The sequence below is a fragment of the Pocillopora verrucosa genome, chromosome 14 (genome assembly GCF_036669915.1).
Source record: "Pocillopora verrucosa isolate sample1 chromosome 14, ASM3666991v2, whole genome shotgun sequence".
NCBI lineage: Eukaryota > Metazoa > Cnidaria > Anthozoa > Scleractinia > Pocilloporidae > Pocillopora > Pocillopora verrucosa.
The window spans coordinates 19,451,331-19,472,546 of record NC_089325.1 but is presented as its reverse complement, the minus strand read 5'-3'; the positions used below and the strand labels follow the sequence as shown (position 1 = coordinate 19,472,546).

At 33.6% G+C, this 21,216-nt stretch overlaps 1 protein-coding gene across 1 annotated transcript in view; it reads right to left on the bottom strand.

Annotated features, from left to right (window-relative positions):
• Positions 1 to 21,216, bottom strand: part of LOC131793320 (dynein axonemal heavy chain 12) — a 74,618-nt gene that overhangs the window by 27,491 nt on the left and 25,911 nt on the right. The window contains 28 exon segments of the mRNA XM_066161143.1: positions 593 to 887; positions 1,563 to 1,627; positions 2,162 to 2,452; positions 4,994 to 5,182; positions 5,906 to 6,019; positions 6,618 to 6,803; positions 7,393 to 7,476; positions 7,656 to 7,796; positions 8,355 to 8,432; positions 8,923 to 9,034; positions 9,153 to 9,238; positions 9,415 to 9,666; positions 9,904 to 10,041; positions 10,607 to 10,753; positions 11,086 to 11,178; positions 11,253 to 11,330; positions 11,435 to 11,552; positions 11,657 to 11,786; positions 12,306 to 12,426; positions 16,379 to 16,483; positions 17,122 to 17,172; positions 17,554 to 17,673; positions 17,861 to 18,023; positions 18,612 to 18,733; positions 18,947 to 19,141; positions 19,427 to 19,627; positions 20,317 to 20,502; positions 20,923 to 21,108. Coding sequence (XP_066017240.1) covers positions 593 to 887; positions 1,563 to 1,627; positions 2,162 to 2,452; positions 4,994 to 5,182; positions 5,906 to 6,019; positions 6,618 to 6,803; positions 7,393 to 7,476; positions 7,656 to 7,796; positions 8,355 to 8,432; positions 8,923 to 9,034; positions 9,153 to 9,238; positions 9,415 to 9,666; positions 9,904 to 10,041; positions 10,607 to 10,753; positions 11,086 to 11,178; positions 11,253 to 11,330; positions 11,435 to 11,552; positions 11,657 to 11,786; positions 12,306 to 12,426; positions 16,379 to 16,483; positions 17,122 to 17,172; positions 17,554 to 17,673; positions 17,861 to 18,023; positions 18,612 to 18,733; positions 18,947 to 19,141; positions 19,427 to 19,627; positions 20,317 to 20,502; positions 20,923 to 21,108 — 4,047 coding nt within the window.

Here is a 21,216-nt window from a genome sequence, read left to right as displayed (position 1 = left end):
AAAAAAAAGCAGTTGTGGTTATGTATGTCAAATGATGCCCATTTTGCAATAAGGAACAAAATGATTCTTTTGACTAGCCAACTCACTTACACTATATTATAGATTGCTTCAATTAAAGGTTTTAAAGTAAGTGTGCAATTATTGAAGGCACATATGAAACTGACACTTACTGTAAATTGAGTTTCCAAAACAAAACTAGGGGAACTGTCATTCTGACTGCTGCTAGGAACCTGGCCTCTAACCTTTGACATACTAAAGTCTAGCTTCTAATTCCTATTTCTATTTCTTGGTGATCTATTTGTATAGTTGGGGGCTTCATAAAAAGGCATTATTAACTCAGAACATAAGTTTTGTTTTTAACCAAACCTGCATCTGTTTGTGACGTATGAGTTGTGGCTCCCACCTTTTGGGCATGAATGCAAACAGGTTATTGACCTGTATTTCAAAATGGTGCTTTCTATGGTCTATATTTACCCTCACTTTATGAGTAAATTAATTCATTTCATAGAAATAAAAGATACTTCATTAAAGAGATCATGGAGAAATATCACGGAAAAAAAAACTAAAAGTGAAACAGGCATGAAACCCTTACCCTGAAGTAAAAGTTGACAATAGTGGAGAAGATCCTCTGCATTGTGTCATCACCAAATGTGGCAACTGATACTACATTGAAGTGTCGCAGGAAACGAGGAGTGACAGGGTTTCTACCACCACCAGGAGGACCCATTGCACACACAAACTGAAGGTCAATCAAAGTCAATTTAGATGTGTCCTTCCTGTCATACCAATTCCCGTGGTCCAAATACTGACGAAGAAGTTCTATTGGAGGCTGGGCACCATACTTTTCCAGAGCAGGCATATTTACATCATCAACAAAAATAATGAATCTGTAAAAGCAATGAAAATTGAATTCTCTGAGTATTAGTGTGCCACTAGTGTTACTGGGGTAGCTGAAACAAAATTAACGATACACATGAAATGAAAAGACAATGATTCAAGCTTTTTTTTTAAGCAGCAGCAATACCTGACCAAAGCAGTTACAGAAAACAGGCAATGAATCAAACTGAATTCATCTTTATCTCTCCTTTTTTGATCTGGATTTCATACATGTTTTATGCACAGCAGAAAGTTGAACTTATTAATAAATAGCCAACAGTGAAGAAAAGCTGTTTAGTTATCAATCTAAGACATGAAAACTACACTGTGGTGTGCACAACCCCAGATTTGGTGAGGAACATGCTATTGATAATCACTGTAGGATGCAAGAGATTCTTATAAATGCAAGCTATTGAACTGTAATGTGTTAAAAAACAGATAAGTATACAATTGCATGAACATTGATGGCAAGTTTGCAGCAAACTTCTGAACTTCCAAAGGTTTCCACCAAACACGAGTAATCTCATCCTTTAAGTGTGAACAGACAAATATATTTCTGCGTCAAATGGAGGTTATTTTGTCTATCATCCTTCAAATATTTTTTGCAAATTACGGGGAAAAAGTGTTTATGAACAGTTAACTGTACACTGTTTCATTTTTGTTGATGATGATCACAATTTTCGCACCTTTTTCCAACTGGTGGTCCAAATACTCCCTTTCGCCTCTTGTCCAATTTTGACATGATAATATCCTAATAATGTTTAACAACATTTGTTATCACCTCAATAAGGCATAATTGCTTACTAGGTTATTCATGTGTAATAACACAATTACTGGATTTAGTCTTTCCATGATGATTGGATTTATCAAGGCTGGGGATCTTATTTGTGAAACCAAATCCAAAAATTGGTAGTAAAACATATTCTAAAATAGAAACAATTTATTTATACTTTCATGTTGATGCCAGTTAGGCCTCTTCGCCTTGATCACATTTTCAAATTTCTAAAGAATTTCAGTTGGAAGCAAGACTAAATATATATAGTCTAATTGGGATAAAATGTTGCATTCTTTGCCATTAGATTTGAAAGGAGATTTACTGATGTCAACAAAACCTGGATCAGACTGAATTGGATCACAGACTGAATTATGAATCAGATCAAGTTCAACCCTGAAGTCATCAGGTCTCTTTACATGATTTACTCATTGTAGTACAAGTATTTGGGTGTTTCCCAAAACCAGCTAAGTGAATGAGTGAAATATATGAATAGTGATGTAAATTATTCACCTGAGTTTGATTAGCACTTGTCTGGGCTGAGAAATTTACAAAAGCTGGAATAAACACATCCCTGTCGATACCATTCATGAGTTTGTCCTTGATATAAACTGATTTTCCAGTACCAGTGGGGCCAACAAGAAGCAGTGGTTTGTTATTGTTAAACATGATCTCCATTAGGTATGAATAGCGTGCTGTGTCCATGGTGGGAACAATAATATCACTTATCTGCTGCCCCTTCCCACCTGCAACACCTTCCTTGATGGTTTTTGTCCATGGAATCCAGTTCCCTCGACCCTTTCTCTAGATAACAAACAAAAGGGAGTTTTCAAGTTTCATCTGCATAACTCAATGTAATGCCTGTAATATACAATCAATCAACATGCTAAATTAATCATGGAGACCTGGGTTTCTGGAAATAATCATTGTTTCAATGACATAGGCCTGGACTGACCCTGGCAGCCAAAAGGAAACAAAACAAATTCACACTATGCTTTGTCACATGATTTGGTGACCAGTGCATGCCAAAATGTAAAAACTTATAATTGGAAAGAACTTCAAACCTGGCTTATCTCTATTAAAACACTTGTCACCAAGTTGTATGTACAGAAAGACATTAATAAGACACCAAATAAAATAACATCTGCACTAAAACATCAAACCTGCACAGTGAATGTTACTAAAAGCAGAAATGGAGAATGAGGAATGGGGAATGGGGAATGGGGAATGGGGAATGGGGAATGGGGAATGGGGAATGGGGAATGGGGAGTGGGGAGTGGGGAGTGGGGAGTGGGGAGTGGGGAGTGGGGAGTGGGGAGTGGGGAGTGGGGAGTGGGGAGTGGGGAGTGGGGAGTGGGGAGTGGGGAGTGGGGAGTGGGGAGTGGGGAGTGGGGAGTGGGGAGTGGGGAGTGGGGAGTGGGGAGTGGGGAGTGGGGAGTGGGGAGTGGGGAGTGGGGAGTGGGGAGTGGGGAGTGGGGAGTGGGGAGTGGGGAGTGGGGAGTGGGGAGTGGGGAGTGGAAAATGAAAAATGAGGAATGAAAATGAGGAATGGGAAATGAGGAATGGGAAATGAGGAATAGGAAATGAGGAATGGGAAATGAGGAATGGGGAATGGGAAATGGGAAATGGAAAATCAAGAATGGGGAATGAGGAATGGGATATGAAATGGAAAATGAAATTTTTCCTATTTCTGTTTTAGATTTATTTTTTATAGTGAGGAAAAGATACTTTTTCATTGATATTCAAGTTTTCCTTCCAAAACATTCAGGGGCAAAATCCAATGAATGAAATAAATTGATGACAAGAAAAAAAGTGAGCTTCAAGTGTTTCTTATCCTTCAAATACTTTGTAACACATGAGAAAAAAGTTTACGAACAGCTTACCGTTTTCTGCACAGGATGTTTTCCTTTGAGTTTTCTCTGGTGTGACTTTATTAACAAACATAAATTTTCCTTCTTTTATAACAACCATAAAATGCTCTCTCATCTTAAACCAAATCTTAAACAAAGAATTATTGCAGTGGACATAAGATTTGAAAATTGAGGAGTATCAGTTGGGTATTATCCTCACATATTTCCCAGTCTTAGCTGAGGAATACTTGCTAAAGTGATGTGTTTAGACAATCCATGCAGGAACAAAAATATTTGATGGATCATAATCAAGGGTATACCCTGTGTGATATTCTCTAATTATCAAGCTCTACGTACATTACGTTAAGTCTTCATTTAAAATTAATTTAAGGTGAGAGAGCCTTTTTTGGTTGTTAAAAAAGAGGGAACATGTTTGTTCATTCATAAAATTGTGCCAGTGAACACTGAAAAGTGAACATCCCACCCAGTGTACAGTTAACTGTTCATAAACACTTTTTCCCCGTAATTTGCAAAAAATATTTGAAGGATGATAGACAAAATAACCTCCATTTGACGCAGAAATATATTTGTCTGTTTAAACTTAAAGGATGAGATTACTCATGTTTGGTGGAAACCTTTGGAAGTTCAGAAGTTTGCTGCAAACTTGCCATCAATGTTCATGCAAACTACCATTTGAAACCTGATAGATTCATCATCTGCTTGGCACATCTTTTGGTCATCAAAACAAAATTATTCTTTGACATGATTTTTTATTTTTTCAGCAGCCACTAGCTTAGAAACTGATGCAAGTGCTTTGTCTGATCAAAATTTCTCTACTGAGCAAACCTCTCAAACTTTTTTAAATGGAAATTAATCTTTGGGTTCTGAAAAATTCAAGCACTTAACTGCTAATATCGTTGAAAGTTCCCATTTATAAATTTTATAATAAAAATTCAAATTGCCCTTTCATTAACCTCTACAAATTCCATTTAACTTATCACTTATTTCTGAAACCAATAAAAATTTGATTTTACATCATTCTTTAGGTGTCGTGTATCTCTTCTTTTGTTATCATCAATTTATTCTGTTCCTTAAATTTTGCCTTTTAAATTTTTTGAAAGTAAGCATGGATATCAATTATCATCACTAAAAAATTTCTATTCTGTGTAATAAACATAAAATTAAAAAAAGATTAATATGCCATTTTCAATTTCCCATTTCATTTTTCCATTCCCCGTTCCCAACTCTGGCTTTTAGTAACATCCCTGTAAAGTCTCTTTTAGATAGTCATTACTGAAAAACACTGAGGTAGAGAGGTGGAAAAAATTGCTATGACTTCATAAAAACATGCTGCTATACAAAGTTTTACAATGCTTCCTTTCAAGCCTTTTTTTACCTCAAACCCTTTTTTTAAATAAAGCATTCTTTTCTTTCATGAAAGCAGAAAAGCCCAAAGACCCACAGACTTCAAAGGCTACAATATATGCCCTCTCACCTCAAACAAGTAGTCATACACTAATCCTTCATTTGGAATTGGTGATTCGATCTTGCCCACTATGGAAGGGATAGGACATTCTTCATTTTTGCCTGCCATCAGGTCTTTCAAGTATACATCAAATTTTGCTCTACTATCTGTATCGACACAAGCCCCAACTGACCAAACCATGGAAAACAAGAAAGAGGACTGAAATAGATACAAAAGCACATCCTTAACTTTCTTATATCCACTCAGAAAGAGTTACTTACAAAATGTGTTGGCCCTATTAAAAAGTCAAATAAATAATTGAAAATTATGAGAAATGGTTCATTCTGTTATGGAGTTCAATGTATTTAAATACAATGACTACAAGAAAATTGTTGGATAGTTCTTTAATTCTTATTCTAGCCTTTTTCATGGACCAACACAAGATTGTTGTATTTACAAAATTCATTTAAATACAAATTTTCTATAGGAGGTGCAATTTTGAAGAACTTACCAACTGAATTAATTGCAACTAATTTCAAGAAGTTAAAAATAAATCTGTTTAAATTGGTGGTTCACATTTTGTGTCAAAAAATTTGTCACTTTGAATCCCAAAGTGCACACAGACTAAATTATAAACAGTTTTTAGATGTCACATTGTCTGAGGCAGTGATACAATTAGAAAACAAAACTTCCATCAGTACAATGTAAATCGTTGCATTAACTAAAATAAACATGTTTAGCAAATTAAGTCTGCAATTACTAAGAAAAACTGTAGCTTCAGTCTTGAGTACTAGCCCTGCCATCAGCCAACTGGCCATACTCAAGACTTTGGGCACAATTTTTTTTAATACACCTTATTCAACAGTTCACATGTAATATGCACAAATACTTTGCAAATTTCAAATTACGGTTGCATTCTTCAAATTTCAAAAATGGACTTACAATCAACCAAGATTTTGCATATTTGTTATCCTCCTCTGGGATGTCCTTCATTAGAATCTCCACCAGGTTCATCAGAGAGCGAGCTAGGTTACTGTCTTGCATGGAAACAGGTTCCTATACATTATACAGTGCAAACTCTCAAAAGGATAACTCAAATTTCTCTAATTCTGTTAATATTTAAGCTGGAAGAGGGAGAACAGGAAGGCAAAGTTTGTAGGGTTAAGAGTATTGAAAGTTTGAGAACATAAGTTGTAAATAAGTTGCGATAGTTGATAAGTTTTAAGAATTTTGTACAAGGGAAAAATGGCAAAGTTTTCATCACACCTAGGAAAAATTCCACTTCTCTTTCACAACTACCAATATCTTTCCTTAAAATTAGCCTCAAGGTTAATCTAACAACAAATTAACTCATCATGTTTTACTAATTTGATTGCATGATTTCAAGCTCTTTTAAGTACTACCATTCTCTACAGCAGAGGTTAAATACAGTATGTCTATACATGTATGTATGTATGAATAAATAACATAATATAACATATATTGCAGTTAACTTTTTTCATGGACTACAATTCTCAGAAATAGCTCAATTTTATTTTTTCATGTAAGATATAAGGTAACATACAGGTAATTTCCCTGGAAATTTTGAAGCCAATTAAGATTAAAAATTGGACTACAAATACAAAATACTTCTGAAAAGACGTGTGAAACTCACCTTGCAATTCTTGCGAACAAAACTGATGCAAGCTGGCAAAGCCCATAGGAAGAGAGCCAAAATAAGTTTTCTGTTTTCATTGTTGAGGACCTCAGGCAATGTGTTACACCAGGATTGTAGCAAAGGTTCCCAGCCTAAAGAGGCTGGCTCCAGGTAGATCATACCACAGCGGCTTACAGTGGCAGGCTACACAGATGGAAGCATTACAGTCTATTATAAAATCTATGCCAAGTTTAAACAATAGCACACCTAGAAATTTTATTTTAATTTTAGGCCAACTCATTTGTTCACTCTTTAATGAAATAACATGTATCATAATCACAGAACTCTTGAATTTTTCAAATACTTTATATCAAATAGCTCTGATTGGAGGGCTGATTATCAGTAAATATGTCCCCGTAACAATAGAACTGGAATTGCATAGTATACTGTAGTTATAATAGCACCAATAATAATAATAACAATAATAATAATAAACATTAAAATAACATCCCCAAAGGTTTTTGCAGTCTTGCATCTTGACAGTGCAAGTAAACTATCCAGACAAATTTCCAAGCTCAAGACTAATAGGACAATAAAGACCTCTTTCCAAAACTTAAAGCACAAATATTCAGTATGGCTGAGGTGGTAAGGTATGAGAATCTGATGTCAGAACAACTAAAAAAACAGAATATATGTTTCTTGGCATGTCAAAGCCATGGTAGGATTTCCAAACAGGGATCACTGTTCATGCTTAGGGCAATTCACCAGCTTATTTATCTCTACTAGTACTTACAGAGGCCTGTGACAAATCCCTGCATTCAAAAATCAAGCTCATGACATTTGACAACTGTATTATCTCTCCACTCATCAAACACAGCTTGGGAAAAAGAAATAAAAAGCATGAACCAAGGAGAGTCCACTATATTGTGAATAAATTGAATATATCCTTATGGTTAAATAAAATGTAGTTGCTTCTGTCTTTAAAACTATGATCACTTCAATTCACTCCTGTTAAGTATGCATGTAGGTAGTGTAGAGGAAAATTTAAAAACAAACCTTCTTGTTGTCATCTAGAACAGTGTTCATGCTCTCAATCCATAAGGTGTCAATGGGTCCATCAAAAATAACCCATTTCTTTACATCAGTTTGATCTGCTGCATATTCACGGAAAGTGTTTGCAACAATACCATCTGTCCACTATGAAAGAAGTAAAACAAAAAAATCGATTAACAATTCTCAGTGGGAAAACAACTCTAGCAAAAAACAAAAACAAAATAAAGTGGTTTTGGTCATTTTACAGGACTTGCTGCTGAATAACTTTTGCATCACAGAACATGCAGCTACAGTTAACTCATCCATTTTTAATTGCCTTCTGTAACTCAGTCTGATTCTAAATGAACCTCTTAGGCCATTAATCTAAAAGGGATAGCTTCTTTTCCAAAAATAACACTTAATAGTATGTGTAATAAATTTACAACAAAATTTTACACACCAGTTAGTTTAATAGGCCATTTTACAGTTGTGTACTTAGTTGCCAAGCCTTTGATTTGGAGTGAGGCTAAAGGCGACCTTGTTGTGATAGAGACCAGTATCCAATTAGCATGATAATAAAGTAATTTGCATTTGAAAAGCAGCAAGGTTTGTATCATAACAAGGTCACCCTTAGCCTCACTCCTGTTCAAAGGCTTGGCAACTAAGCACGCAACTGTAAAATGGACTATTTATGTTGGAGATAACAGAAACAACACTACTCACCTCATGTGAAACTGGGTCAAACTGACCAAATAATTGTCCCATAGTGATAGCTTTAGGGTTTATTACACGAAACCAGACCTAATGAGTAACAGGTATTGTGTCATGAGTATAGGTAACCTAATACATGTACATTGGGCAAGTGAACCTAGAGACAATGTACAAGCAATTAACTTAACCAGTTAGGTCTCATTTGCATCACTACTGAACATCACCACCACAAAAAAGAGTATATCTGCACATAATCTCTGATCAATCTAGTACAAGTGTATAGCAACCATACAATTTGGTAGATATGTGTACACCTTTACACTCTGCAATGTTGAAAGAGAAAGACTCTAATATCAAGGTTACAGTATATGCTATTCTGAAACAATAAAGAAGTATGTTCATGATCGAAGAAAATCCAGTTAGCTCTTTTACAATTTCAGCAAAGGCTAGACATGAAGAAAAAGATACCTCAATTCATTCAGTTTGTATCAGAAATGCTTTATTTATTGCATTAAGACTCAACTAGATATATTCCATTATATAAGTTGACAACTTCATATCTTTCTAATTGAGAGCTTACCTTGTTAACATTTTCATCATCATAACCTCTATCTGTGAGTACATTTAATGTCTCAGCCAGTACTTGTAATACTTGTGTCTTCCCAGAAAATGGATCCCCCACCATCATGAAACTATGAGATAAAGATAAATATTTTTACAGGGTACCTATAAATTTATATGCTATTTTACATGGGTTTATATAATCAAGATTTATAATAGAACAATTGATCTAAAGAATTCACTTCTTACCCATGACGAACAATCATCATTTCATAAGTTTGGATAATCTTTTCACTGAAGAAATTCACCATTTGAAGATTTTTCTTGTCACATATCTAAAAAATAAAGAGGAAAGATATTCAGAGAAACAAATGACAATTTTAGTAAGGTAATAATTTAATTGTATAGACCACCCTCCCGAAAAAACAAACAAACAAACAAAACTAAGCAATGAAGGAAGACAAATGATTACATCTTTCTTGCAACATGATATTTCAACAGAGAGACTAACCTCTTTTGCAGTGTCAAGGAAGGTGCCATAATCAGCTTTAGGGAGAGATACCCCAGGAAAAAGGTCAGAAATGATCCCTTCAAATAATGGAATGTCATGAGAGAGAAACTTGGGTAGATTGACATCCATTATCGAACGCAGTAACAGGACATTTTCATCATCTGATGGATACTTGAGTTTCAAGTTGCCAGCTGCTGCCAAGACAGCCTTCACAGCTCGCATACCATAGTCATAGTGGAACTGGGAAGAGAGCTATTGATAAACAGATAAATAAATTCGTTTTTCCACTCAAATGCAAACACTTTGTACAGTATTATGGAATGTCTTCCTCTAATTGATTAAAAGCTAGGAGAAACATTCAATGTGAGTGTCATTGTGAATATAGTCTTGTAAAGAACTGTTGTCACTGGAAATGAATATACAAAATGAATAATGTTGTAATCAACTGAGCAGATGTTATCTATATATATATATATATATTACACTAACCTGCTCTGAGCACAGTTTGTAGGTAGTAACTATTTTAACTGATAGATTGCGAGCATCGACAAATCCATAGGAGTACAACATGATTTCCCCAATCAATGCATAGTCTGGTACCATCATGGCTACAGTACGAAACAGCACCTAAAATGACACCATTTCAGTTTAAAACATGACCAACAATTCCAACTCTTGCATCATTTGTTAATATGAGAGCTGAGCTTAGCTACATTTTGGGGGCCTTTCTTGATTGTTTGCTCAAGGAATTAACTACAGTGTATATACATACTACTTTAGAGTTTGAAATGTTTTTATTTGTTTTCACGGTCAAGAATGTGTGGAAAAATGAAGTGTATACATAAACAAAAGATGGTAAATTGTCAAATGAAGAGAGATTGGGCTTCAACCTCAACTTCTTTCAAAGTAGCCTTTGGCAACCTATAATCATAAAAATAATCATGACAATAGTAGAAATATTGGTCATTAAGAAAACACAAAACAAATATAAATAGTGAGCACATAATCACAAATTCTCTCTCCAAACAATTTAACATAAACATGGTGACATGTGCTTACTCTACTAAGAAATGTGCAACATGAAATGTCAAGTACTATGTACTAAATTGTACATAAACCAATGGAGTGTTTCCTTCCAAACTATGAACTAATTACACAAACCTCAAGAGACCATGCATACATTGCATTATACCTTGAGATTGTCAGGTAGTTCTGATCTCCCTGCATAACCAGGATTCATGGTGATTGCCACAAAACAGTTTGAGTTAAGGTTCAGTTCTGTTCCTTCAAACACAAACTTGTCCTGGTGAGCAGCTATACCACGCTGGATGCACAAAATCTAGAAGAAAAAAAAACTTCTGAGATTACATATTAAAAAACACTACAACAAAGGAAAATTTTGAAACCACTGTATGTGGAGAAGTTGAGAGGTTTCATGTCAATGCAAAGAAATAACAAACAATTACTACAATGGAACCTGAAAAAGCAAATATATTTTAATACTTACATTGTTACTTATTCAGACATAATGAGTAAATAGAACTGATGAAGTGGTGGTCTGAGAACTTGTAACGTTTTTTAATTTGAGGGGTAAGGACAAACCACAAAAAGCTTCAACAGCCCTATGAGTAAGTTTCTTTACATAAAAATAACTGATAATAACATCAATACCTGTTGAGCTACCACAGACAGAACTTCCAACTCAATGCGATTAAATTCGTCAAAACACGCCCATGCACCACAGGATGCCAACCCTTTAAAAAACTTTCAAAAAGTAAAAAAATGTCAACATATAGAAGAACTATGAAAGTTTAGACATTAAGATATCTTTAACATACTTTGCCCATTTGTAAGTAGTCCAAACCATCAGAGCAGTTGAACACCACACACTGTATTGCAAGGGCCTTTGCTAAGTCCTACAAGAGAAAAAACAAATGGATATAGAGAAATTTATTAGTTAGCACGAGGATCAGACACAGTACTAGTGATGGTAAACCAGAATTTAATACATCAGTTAAACCTTGGTGGTCTCTGTCTTGCCAGTACCAGCTGGACCTTCTGGTGCTCCTCCAAGGTTCAGGTGAAAAGCACTGACAAGTGTACGGTAACAACGGTCTGTCAGTGGTGTAATAACAAGCCTAGGAAAAGAAATCCATGACTATAATCATTTTCTTCACGTAGTGTACAGCAAACTATGACATGTACCTAAGAATATTTGAATAACAGACAACATTGTTTTTACCTGCCAGAGTTGCCCAGGTACTCATATCCATAGCGCACAGTTGCATTGATGATTCTCACCAGACAATTGTCCTGTTCCCAGTAATAACGCATCTGGCACAACCACTGAAAGTCATTTTCCTGAGAGACACCTGCCAGATATGAAAATTTCATGAAGATAAATGCAAGTCTTGTTGACAATTGCTAACCTCATATTCAATACACATGTGGAAAAGTAATGCAGTTGAGTCTTCTGAAAGCTCATAACTGTGTAATAATCAACCAGGGTCAGGCTACTGAAACACTAAACTGTACACCATAGTTGGTGTTTGATTCACAATGTTCATCAGCAGACATGTCTACTACTTTACCCAAATTTTCATTTGCCAGGATTAACTTAATACCAATGATTGATGGATAATGTTTGTAGGACATTTCATTGGCCAAACAATAACTACAACCACAATATCCATGAGAGGTTTTTTGTCTTTTTTGATGTTCTATCAAATATGTTTAAACTCTGGGGTCCTGCTTTTGTTCATCACCAAACAACATCAACATAGGAGTAGTTTACAACCTTCTTGCATGGATATACACTTGTTATACATGTATTGCCATAATAAATACTAATTCTGGGTTAATGACTTAGGAAAAATCATAAACAAATATACCTTTCTCTACCATATCATGTACCACATCTCTTGCATGAACATCAATTACCACAAGAGCTCCAAGGGTGGTCCTGTTCTGCTTTGACAGCTTACCACGAACAAGGACCACAATGTCTGAAAGCTAAATAAATTTAAAGTGATCAACTTAAGAAACTGCTACGCTTAAATAAATTGCCATTCTCAGATTGTACAAAGCTAAAAACTAGAAACAACATCATGAAATGCAATTCTAAGAAGAAAAGTTACTAATTCTAATCAGCACATTCTTTCCTTTCACCATAGGTAGTCTATCATTGCCGATATCAATTTTGAAATATTGTTACTTTGTAGACTTTTACCTTTATCATTAATCTTGTTTCATTAATTGGAGATAGGTCAAAATGAGAGTGAAAAGCAAAAGGATCATCATATTAAAATAGGAAAGCAACCACATGATAAATTCTGCCTCACATAGTCGAAAGAAACCATAGTGAAAATGGCCCAGAGTTCAAATGTCCTGTAGTAACTTGTGCAAGTTGTAGCTACAGAAATTCTTTTTGAAATAGTAAATACCATGGGACATCTTAGATAAAATGGGCACTGCCACTCAAAGGACTTCATATTAATAATTTTTCAGTTATTAATATGTAGTCTGAAAAATGTACAGTGCTCATTACACCAAATTTCAAAAGAAACCATGTCTAACAATTGGTTCATATGTCAGCGTGCGTTCATTGAGATATGAAGCACGCAAGAAGTTTTGAGAGCACGAAAGATGTGTAAGAGTTGCTCGAGGCATAGCCTCGAGCAACTCTTGCTTCTTGAGTGCTCTCCAAACTTCCCAAGTGCTTCATATCTTGGTGAATGCACAGCTGATGTATGAACCAATTGTTTTATAACATTTTCAACCTGTAGGAAATTTTTTCTAGAGGGATTTGTTTGCTGATGTCATGAGCGTGCACAATAGGAATATGAAGCACACTCACGCAGTTGAATTTGATTAGATAAATTTACTAGCTATGTTATAATATCATTTGTTACTGATGTAAATGAAAAAACATCACAAAAAGTCAAGGCAGATGAAATTTTGAAAGCATGGATGCACTTTGTAATTTGTACTCATATTACAACTTTGCACTAGCTTTACATGAGAATACACTTGTATCCAGCCCATCAGAAGAGCATTAGCTTTTCAAGTACCAAATTAGTTGTTGTATTTGTATTTCCTTTCATATTTGTTTTCTCATTTGTTTCTGTATTTGTAATTTTATTTGAATTTCCACTGTTTTTTTATTTGTATTTGTACTAGTATTAGTAATTGTACTCTTAAGTATATTTGAACTGGTATTTCTCCATCTGTTTTTTGGTCACTTTACCTTTGTACTTACCTTTGCCTTTAGATTTGCATTTGTATTTGTTTCGTAGTTGCATTTGCTTTCATTGTTGTATTTGAATCTGTATCTGTTTTTCTATTTGCTTTTGTATCCGAATTTCCATTCATTTTTTGTGTTTGTTTTTGTATTTATTTTTGTATTTATTTTTATAATCTTGTTTTTGTATTTGTATTTTTTTAGGGGGCAATTTAAGTGTTTTGTGTTTCAGATGGATTTTTATAATTTTTTAGGGTTGCGCAGTTCAAGTTTTATTTTTTATGAGTTTGATCACATTCTTTCGTTTTGTTCATTCTTTGACTTGACCTGTTGAGCTATAAGGAATGATGAGTGAATTGGTTCTATTCAAATTGTTCTTACTATTGTTAAATGTTGAGCCAAAATATTGTATTGTGGTCATTTAATATAAAATATTATAGATAGGGGTTTTACATGGGTTTTAGAGCATATTTATGCATAAACTTTTCATGTTTAACCATTTCTAATTTATTCAAGTTCTATTACTCTAGTATTTCAAAACAAATTTAGAAAAGCCACAGTTGTACACCTGTATGTCAATGCTTTGATGACCATTACTGTTGAAATTGCATGTGAATTTAAGTTATAATGATCTTTCTGGAAAATTGCTTCTCATGGAAGTTGGCAGCTTAGTTTGTGCTTGTAAGTTTGCTTTCCTTTCATGGGATAATTTTCTCACATTACCACTTTTCCAAACTTAGCATCAACCTTACATAAAAAGGCAAAAATCATTACTACTTCTCACTTTTATTTCCTTGGTAGTTCTACTGCAATAGAGAGGTTTTTAATATCAGAGCTGTGAATTTTGACTTAAGTTTCCTCTTTTAATTGCCTACAGTCTATTCTATCCATTTCTTAGTTTCTCTGTTCCCACTGTCAAGTGGTCTCTACTAGCTATTTTCCCTGTTATCGTTGTGTTCCCTGCAAATGTCCAGTTAGTACAAAAAACTCGCTGCAATTTGTATTTGTGTTTGTTTTTGCATTGTATTTGCATCTGTACTGGTATTTGCACTTGTGTTTGTTTTTGGATTTGATTTAGATTTCATATTTGTTTTTGTATTCACTTTTGTTAAAGTATTTGTATTTATTTTTTTATTTGTTTTCGTGCTTATTTTTGTTTTTGTATTTGAATTTTTTCCTTGTATTTGTATTTGCATTTGTACGTGTATTTACACTAGTTTTTATACTTTTATGTTTCTGTATTAGCATTTGTATTTGTTTTTGTATTTGCTTTGTATCTGCATTAGTATTTTCTTGTATTTCTGTTTCTGTTTTTGTTTTTTTATACTAATATTTGTTTTTCCATTTGTATTTGTAATGTGTCCTTGTATTAGTTCTTATCTTTGTTTCTGTATTCAGATTTGCATTTGCTTTTGATTTGTATTTGTTTTCACATTTCCATTGGTATTTGTATTTTTTTGTTTTGTGTTTGTTTCTGTTTGAGTATTTGTATTTTTGTACTTCTATTTGTATTAGTTTTTGCATTTGCATTTCTACTTCTATTTGCACTTGTATTTGTACTTGTACTATCTCATACTTTTATTTGTTTCTGTATTGGCATTTGTATTCTTTTTTTGGGGGTGTTGTATTTATTTTGTACTTTTGTACTTTTTTGTATTTCTGTTTCTTTTTTTATACTTATTTGTTTTTCCATTTGTATTTGTGATTGTATTTGTATATGTACTTGTATTTGTACTTGTAATTGTGTTAATATTTGGATTTGCTTTTGGATATGTCTGTAATTTTTTCCTTTCAGTCTGCATTTGTTTTTGTTTGGTTTTGTATTTTTATCTGGTTTTTGTATTTGTACTTGTATTCGTACTTTTATTTGTTTCTGTATTTGCATAAGTATTCGTTTTTGTATTTTTGGGTGTTTTTGTATTTGCTTTGTTTTTGCATTTGTTTTCTTTTTTGGATTTTTGTTTCTGTTTTTTACTTGTATTTGTTTTACCATAAGTATTTTTAATTGTATTTGTATATGTACATGTGTTTGTACTTGTATTTGTTTTTGTATTTGTATTTGCTTTTGGTTTTGCTTTTGTATTGGTTGCTCTATTTTCTTTTCTTCCTGTCTTTCCATATGTTTTAGTTTTTGTTTTCGTATTTGTTTTGTATTTACATTTGTTTTTGTTTATGTTTTTGTATTTGCATCTTTTTGTACTTGTATTAGTCTTTGCATTTGTATTTGTACTAGTATTTGTACTTGTACCCCTACTTGTATTTGTTTTTGTATTTTTATCTGGTTTTTGTATTTGTTCTTGTGTTTGAACTTGTATTTCTCTTTATCAGTCTTTACGTCATTGTGTATGTTTTCGCATTTGTCTTTTTCTTGTATTTGCAGCTGTACTGGTATTTTTATCTGTATTGTACTTGTATTTCTGTTGCACCAGTATTAGTCTTTGTATTTGCATTTTTCTTTTTTCTTTGTTGTTCTATTTACATTTATCTTTGTATTTGTATTTCTACTTCTTTCTCTATTTGCATTTGTATTTGCACTGTTATTCATATCTGTCTTTCTATTTGAATTTTAAATGGTATTGTATATCATGGAGGTATGTTATTTTCATTGTTGGTTAACTCTGCCATGCCTTTAATTCCCTGAATGAAAGTGTTAGCGTATAGTTAATAAAAATTGGTCGCATTAGTGTTCAAATGATGTCACTCATAACTATATAGGTGCATTACTTGTTGGGTGAGCTTCTCATGGTATTCTTTCAGTCCATGAGGTCCAGAGCGAATAGCTTCATGCACCTCTTGAGTCCAATATATCTGGCTCACACAGATAACAATCTACAATAAAAAATCAGACAGAGAGATTAAAGAGTTTAGTGCTAAAACAGATAGTTTGTGAACAATTTATAAAATTAAAATACAATAATCGATTATTTCTATTGAACACTGGAACAAACTCTTTTGAATGACTCTTATTACATGTAATTCTAAAAACCATGCCATTTTATCTTAGACCTTATTCATCTCATCTGATATTTATGACAAATAAGCTGTCTAAATAAAAAAACATTGTTCAAATATATCACATAAATTTATAATTTCTTTATAAAAGTTAAGAGCTTTATTGGTATGTTAGGTTTGTGGTGAAAAATATCAATAAGTGCAACTTAGACAAAATCCTAGTGGGAAAATTGCATTTGGTATGAAAAAAGACAGCGCTCGTTTCCTTCATTGAATTAATGGTTCATCAGGTTTCTGTTAAAGTTCATTAATACCCATTTAAACAATGTATTATGGATGGAAAGATGCTCTCAGCATGAAGAGCTTCTTTTCATGCATCGCAATGACCATAACAATATTGACCTTGAGGGAAAAATAGATGACTTCCTATAAATTTAAATCCTGGATTAGAAAGTCAGAGTCAAGAATGAAAAAACCAGATAAATATGACAATGAAAGTATTGTTTTCATCTCACCTGTCCAGGCCAATTCAACACCCACACTTTCCTGTCATCTGTTGCATATGCCTTAAAATAATTAGAATTTTTGGAATGTTAAAACAAAGATTTATGGTTGCAAGTGAATAATAAAAGAACACCAAGCCAAACCAAAATTCATCTTATGCCGCATTCACACCAAAGCTTAAACATGTTTAAAAGTTGTTTTGTTAAACACAGTTTAATTTTTTTTTTCTTTTTAGAAACTATTTAACCGAATATTTTTGACTTGAATGTAGCACATTGGAAATGCAAGTTAGCAAGTACTTGAATCCAATGGAAAATCAAGTTTTTCAGTGCTCTGTTTATAATTTTCATTCAATGAAAACCAGTTTAACAAAACATGTTTTGCTGGTGTGAATGGGGTATTAGACACAAAATAGAAAAATAAGCAAAAATTGAAAAATATACCTGGACAGCTCGTTCAATGATGTCATGGATGCTGATAAGCATGATATCCTGAACCTGAAGCAACCATTTTTCCACTGCACCTCGTGCTTCTGATGTGGATATCGTATCACTGAGAGGAACCTGATGGAAAACACTGTAAGTATAGGGAGCAAAACAATCTTTACTAGCTGTAAAAATGCAACAATGATTAATTGGATTGTATCAAGATATGTATACCACAATGAACCAAATAGGCAAGGAAAATTTCCCATATGCATAAAATGTCTTGTGCATGTAGCATAACTTTTCAAAAAAAAGTACATTGTACCTTTTCTCCTTCACTGCTGTACATGTGTGTAATATCCAAGGCAGAAGTAAACTCTAACTTTGCAATCCCTTCAAAGCATTTCTTTAGATGTGGCTGAACTCTGTAAGGATCCTTTGTTTCTGACAAAATCTCAAGCATCTCATCATTTGACAAAAAGAAAAATCTGTGACAAAAATCAGAGTACAACCTTTTAAAAATGGAAAAAAGATTTTGACCAAATGTTGTACTATCTAACAAACATTTTCTATTTGATATATGTGTAGAGCAGGTTAACAATTATTAGTTATCAATTGCTACAAAGAAATACTATAAGTGAGGAATTAATGTTCCAAATAAAAAAGATACAGAGTTTTAGCATTCATACAGCACTTATTTAGTAACAGAAAAAGGATGAGCTTTGATCAGAAATATTGCAATTTTCAATTATTGTGTATCATTAGCCAGTATACACTGCTTTTCTAATAAAAAGTTGGTTTTATAGACCATCACAGAAGATACTCAAGAAAACCAATGCAATCTCTGAGAACTTTCAACAATCACTTGTAACAAAAAAATCTTTCTAGCACAGTTTTTGGTGATAAGAATCTGGCTTTGTAAGTTTCTTGACATTTCTAACTATAAAGGCGTTTACTGTGAGCGCAGGATTCTAATCAAACTGTTATGCATCAGTGAAGGTTAAAAAATAATATATAATTTTATATTTTAACAACAAAACTGTAATATTGTGCATTGGATGTTGAGCCTGACTAACCTGGAGAAGAAAATTCTCTTCTTTTCTAAATAGGCATTTAGTCCTTTGTTGATCTGGTCAAGCAAGTCATTGCTGTCTTTTAATCTTTCATACATACTTGGCATTGATGTAGCTGAAAGCACCTACACATCATAATAGTGCAATATTAATAACATTTGGTTACTTATACATGCACTGAATTCACTTACACAAATGTAAAACTGCTCTAAAATACTTATGCAGACACATATCACTTAAAGTTAATAAGACAAGGAAAAATACATTTAAATGTATATCCAACCTGAAACCCAAAATATAATGTAACTTAACTGAACTAGACATCACATGTTGTCTACCTTAGGATCTTTGCACACATAATTCATAATGTCTCTCCAGTTCCTGTCAACAGTCTTAAACTTGCGTCCTTCCTCTGGCATCTGCTGCATTATATCCTCGGAACTGAAGATAGGCTCCAAGTAAAGCCACTGTGCTTGAACTTTAAGCCACTCATCAATTATTTCCTGCATCTTCAACAGGCGTTCTTCCCATGACTGCAAACCAAACAATGTAAGACAAGTGATTACAGTACAGATCAATTAAAAATTTTGAACAAAGTTATTTTAATGAGCATTTTAAGTTGTCAATTGATTTAGGATGAAAAGTACAATTTTTTTCTACTATTAAATCAGAGTATAATATAACATGGAATATAACAAATTTATGTGATTTGAAAGTATTCTATGTAAATCAATGCTATGTTTCTATCAAGCAAATCAATTACAGGACAGAATCATGAAGGTAAAAGAATGTCATTAATTGACATATCATAGACAGACCTTTATTTCTGCCTCAAATGGTTTAATGAAGGGAGATCCTCTCATGGTCTGGGTCTTGACAATTTGATCATCAAGAGTGGTCTGTATTTCATCAACAGCAGCCAGGATAGACACACCAGTGTCTCGATATTCAGTGGTATTAAACATAACACTGTCCCATTCATCTACCATCTTCTGCATGGCTTTCTCCAATGAAAATTCCTAAAATGCACAGAGATAAGCTGTATGACCATAACCTCGTAACACTTGAATTCTTACTTTTTTAACACTTTTGAGATTGTGGCCCAACTAATGATTATCTCTCTGTAGTGTAGGCCTTTACTGTGAAAATGCTATGATCCGATAACTCCATACATCTACTTTTTTTAAAGTTGACTGCAACAGCTATGTAAAAGAAATGAAATAAGCCAATTATCAATCTTCATTTGCATTACAAATTTATTAATAACTATGAATATATTAATATCATTTATTTGTATTCCTCCTAATCTTTCTTAGTTCTCCTAATTCCACATTCCTCAAATCACAAGCTTAACTTTGGATTCTGTGTTTCAGCCAATCTAATTTCCAAGATTTTATAACCACATTGGGACCTTCCACAAGAAAACATGGAGTTAATGTAAACTCATGACACATATATCATAATATGGCATGCTAAGCACATCAAAAAATGGCAGATGTGCTAATGTGTACATCTTGCATGTCAACACAAACATGATGCAACATCTGTGTCTTTGTTTAAGCAGCTTTTTAAATAATCTACTGCTAATTATAAACCAATTCTCACTTTTAACATTAAAATTAACCAAAGCCTAAGTAAGAAAGTACCATTACAGTGGTAGAATCAAAGTAGCTAAAAATTCTGTTTACCTTACAGTATTTTGTCTTACCTTGCTAGCCCCTACACTGATGCCCTCAAACTCATCCATGAATGGCCTTAAATTGAACTTGAGGACCTTACGTAATGTGCTTCCAGAGTCTGGAGTGATGTCAAATCCAATGATGTCTGACATGGCCTTCCAGTGCCGAGAACGAATTCCAGGGTTACACATAACACTTATAACAGGAATGTGATCCTAAATAAAAACGATTAGTGATCATTAAATGAAAAGGATTTAAGTGTTTACAAGATATTTCCTTTAGAAGTATATAACAGTAAAAAAATACACATGGGCATGGCATGAAGAGTAATTTTTAGCAGCAAGGGTTGTTGTGGTAGGACAGTTATCCTCACTTAAGCTCATCTTTTCCAGTTCTTAAAGGTGATGTAAAAAGCAATGAATTTTAAACTTCCTCAGTTGCAACATAAACAAAAATGAATGAACCTTTGGTAAAATAATTATTTTGAACAGGTGCTCTGCAATTGATTAGGGTTAAGCCAAACAAAAGTATCTCCAATGCAATTATCTGTTTAAGAGAAATCACATCATTGTTAGCTCCCTTTCCAAGAATTCTTCTGCTGGTTAATTAAAAAAATACGGGTCATAATAGCTTACCTTAAATTCCCTGATCTGTTGCTGTACTGCATGAGAAACCACTAAAGCAGCTATTTCTGATCCTGGCTCCTCTTTCTCTTTGGAATCCTTAACTCTTCTGTTACCTTTCTTTTCTTTCTCTGCCTCTTTCTTCATTGCTTGGAACACTTTTGTAATTTTGTACATCTCACGACCATATTCCTCTACCTTAAAGATAAAGATTAACAAGAGAACAGTTTGATTAACTATTTAGAAAAGTTTGCTGACCACTAAGAATAGTTTCATGAAACATGAAAAGTGGAAAAGGTTCATTCC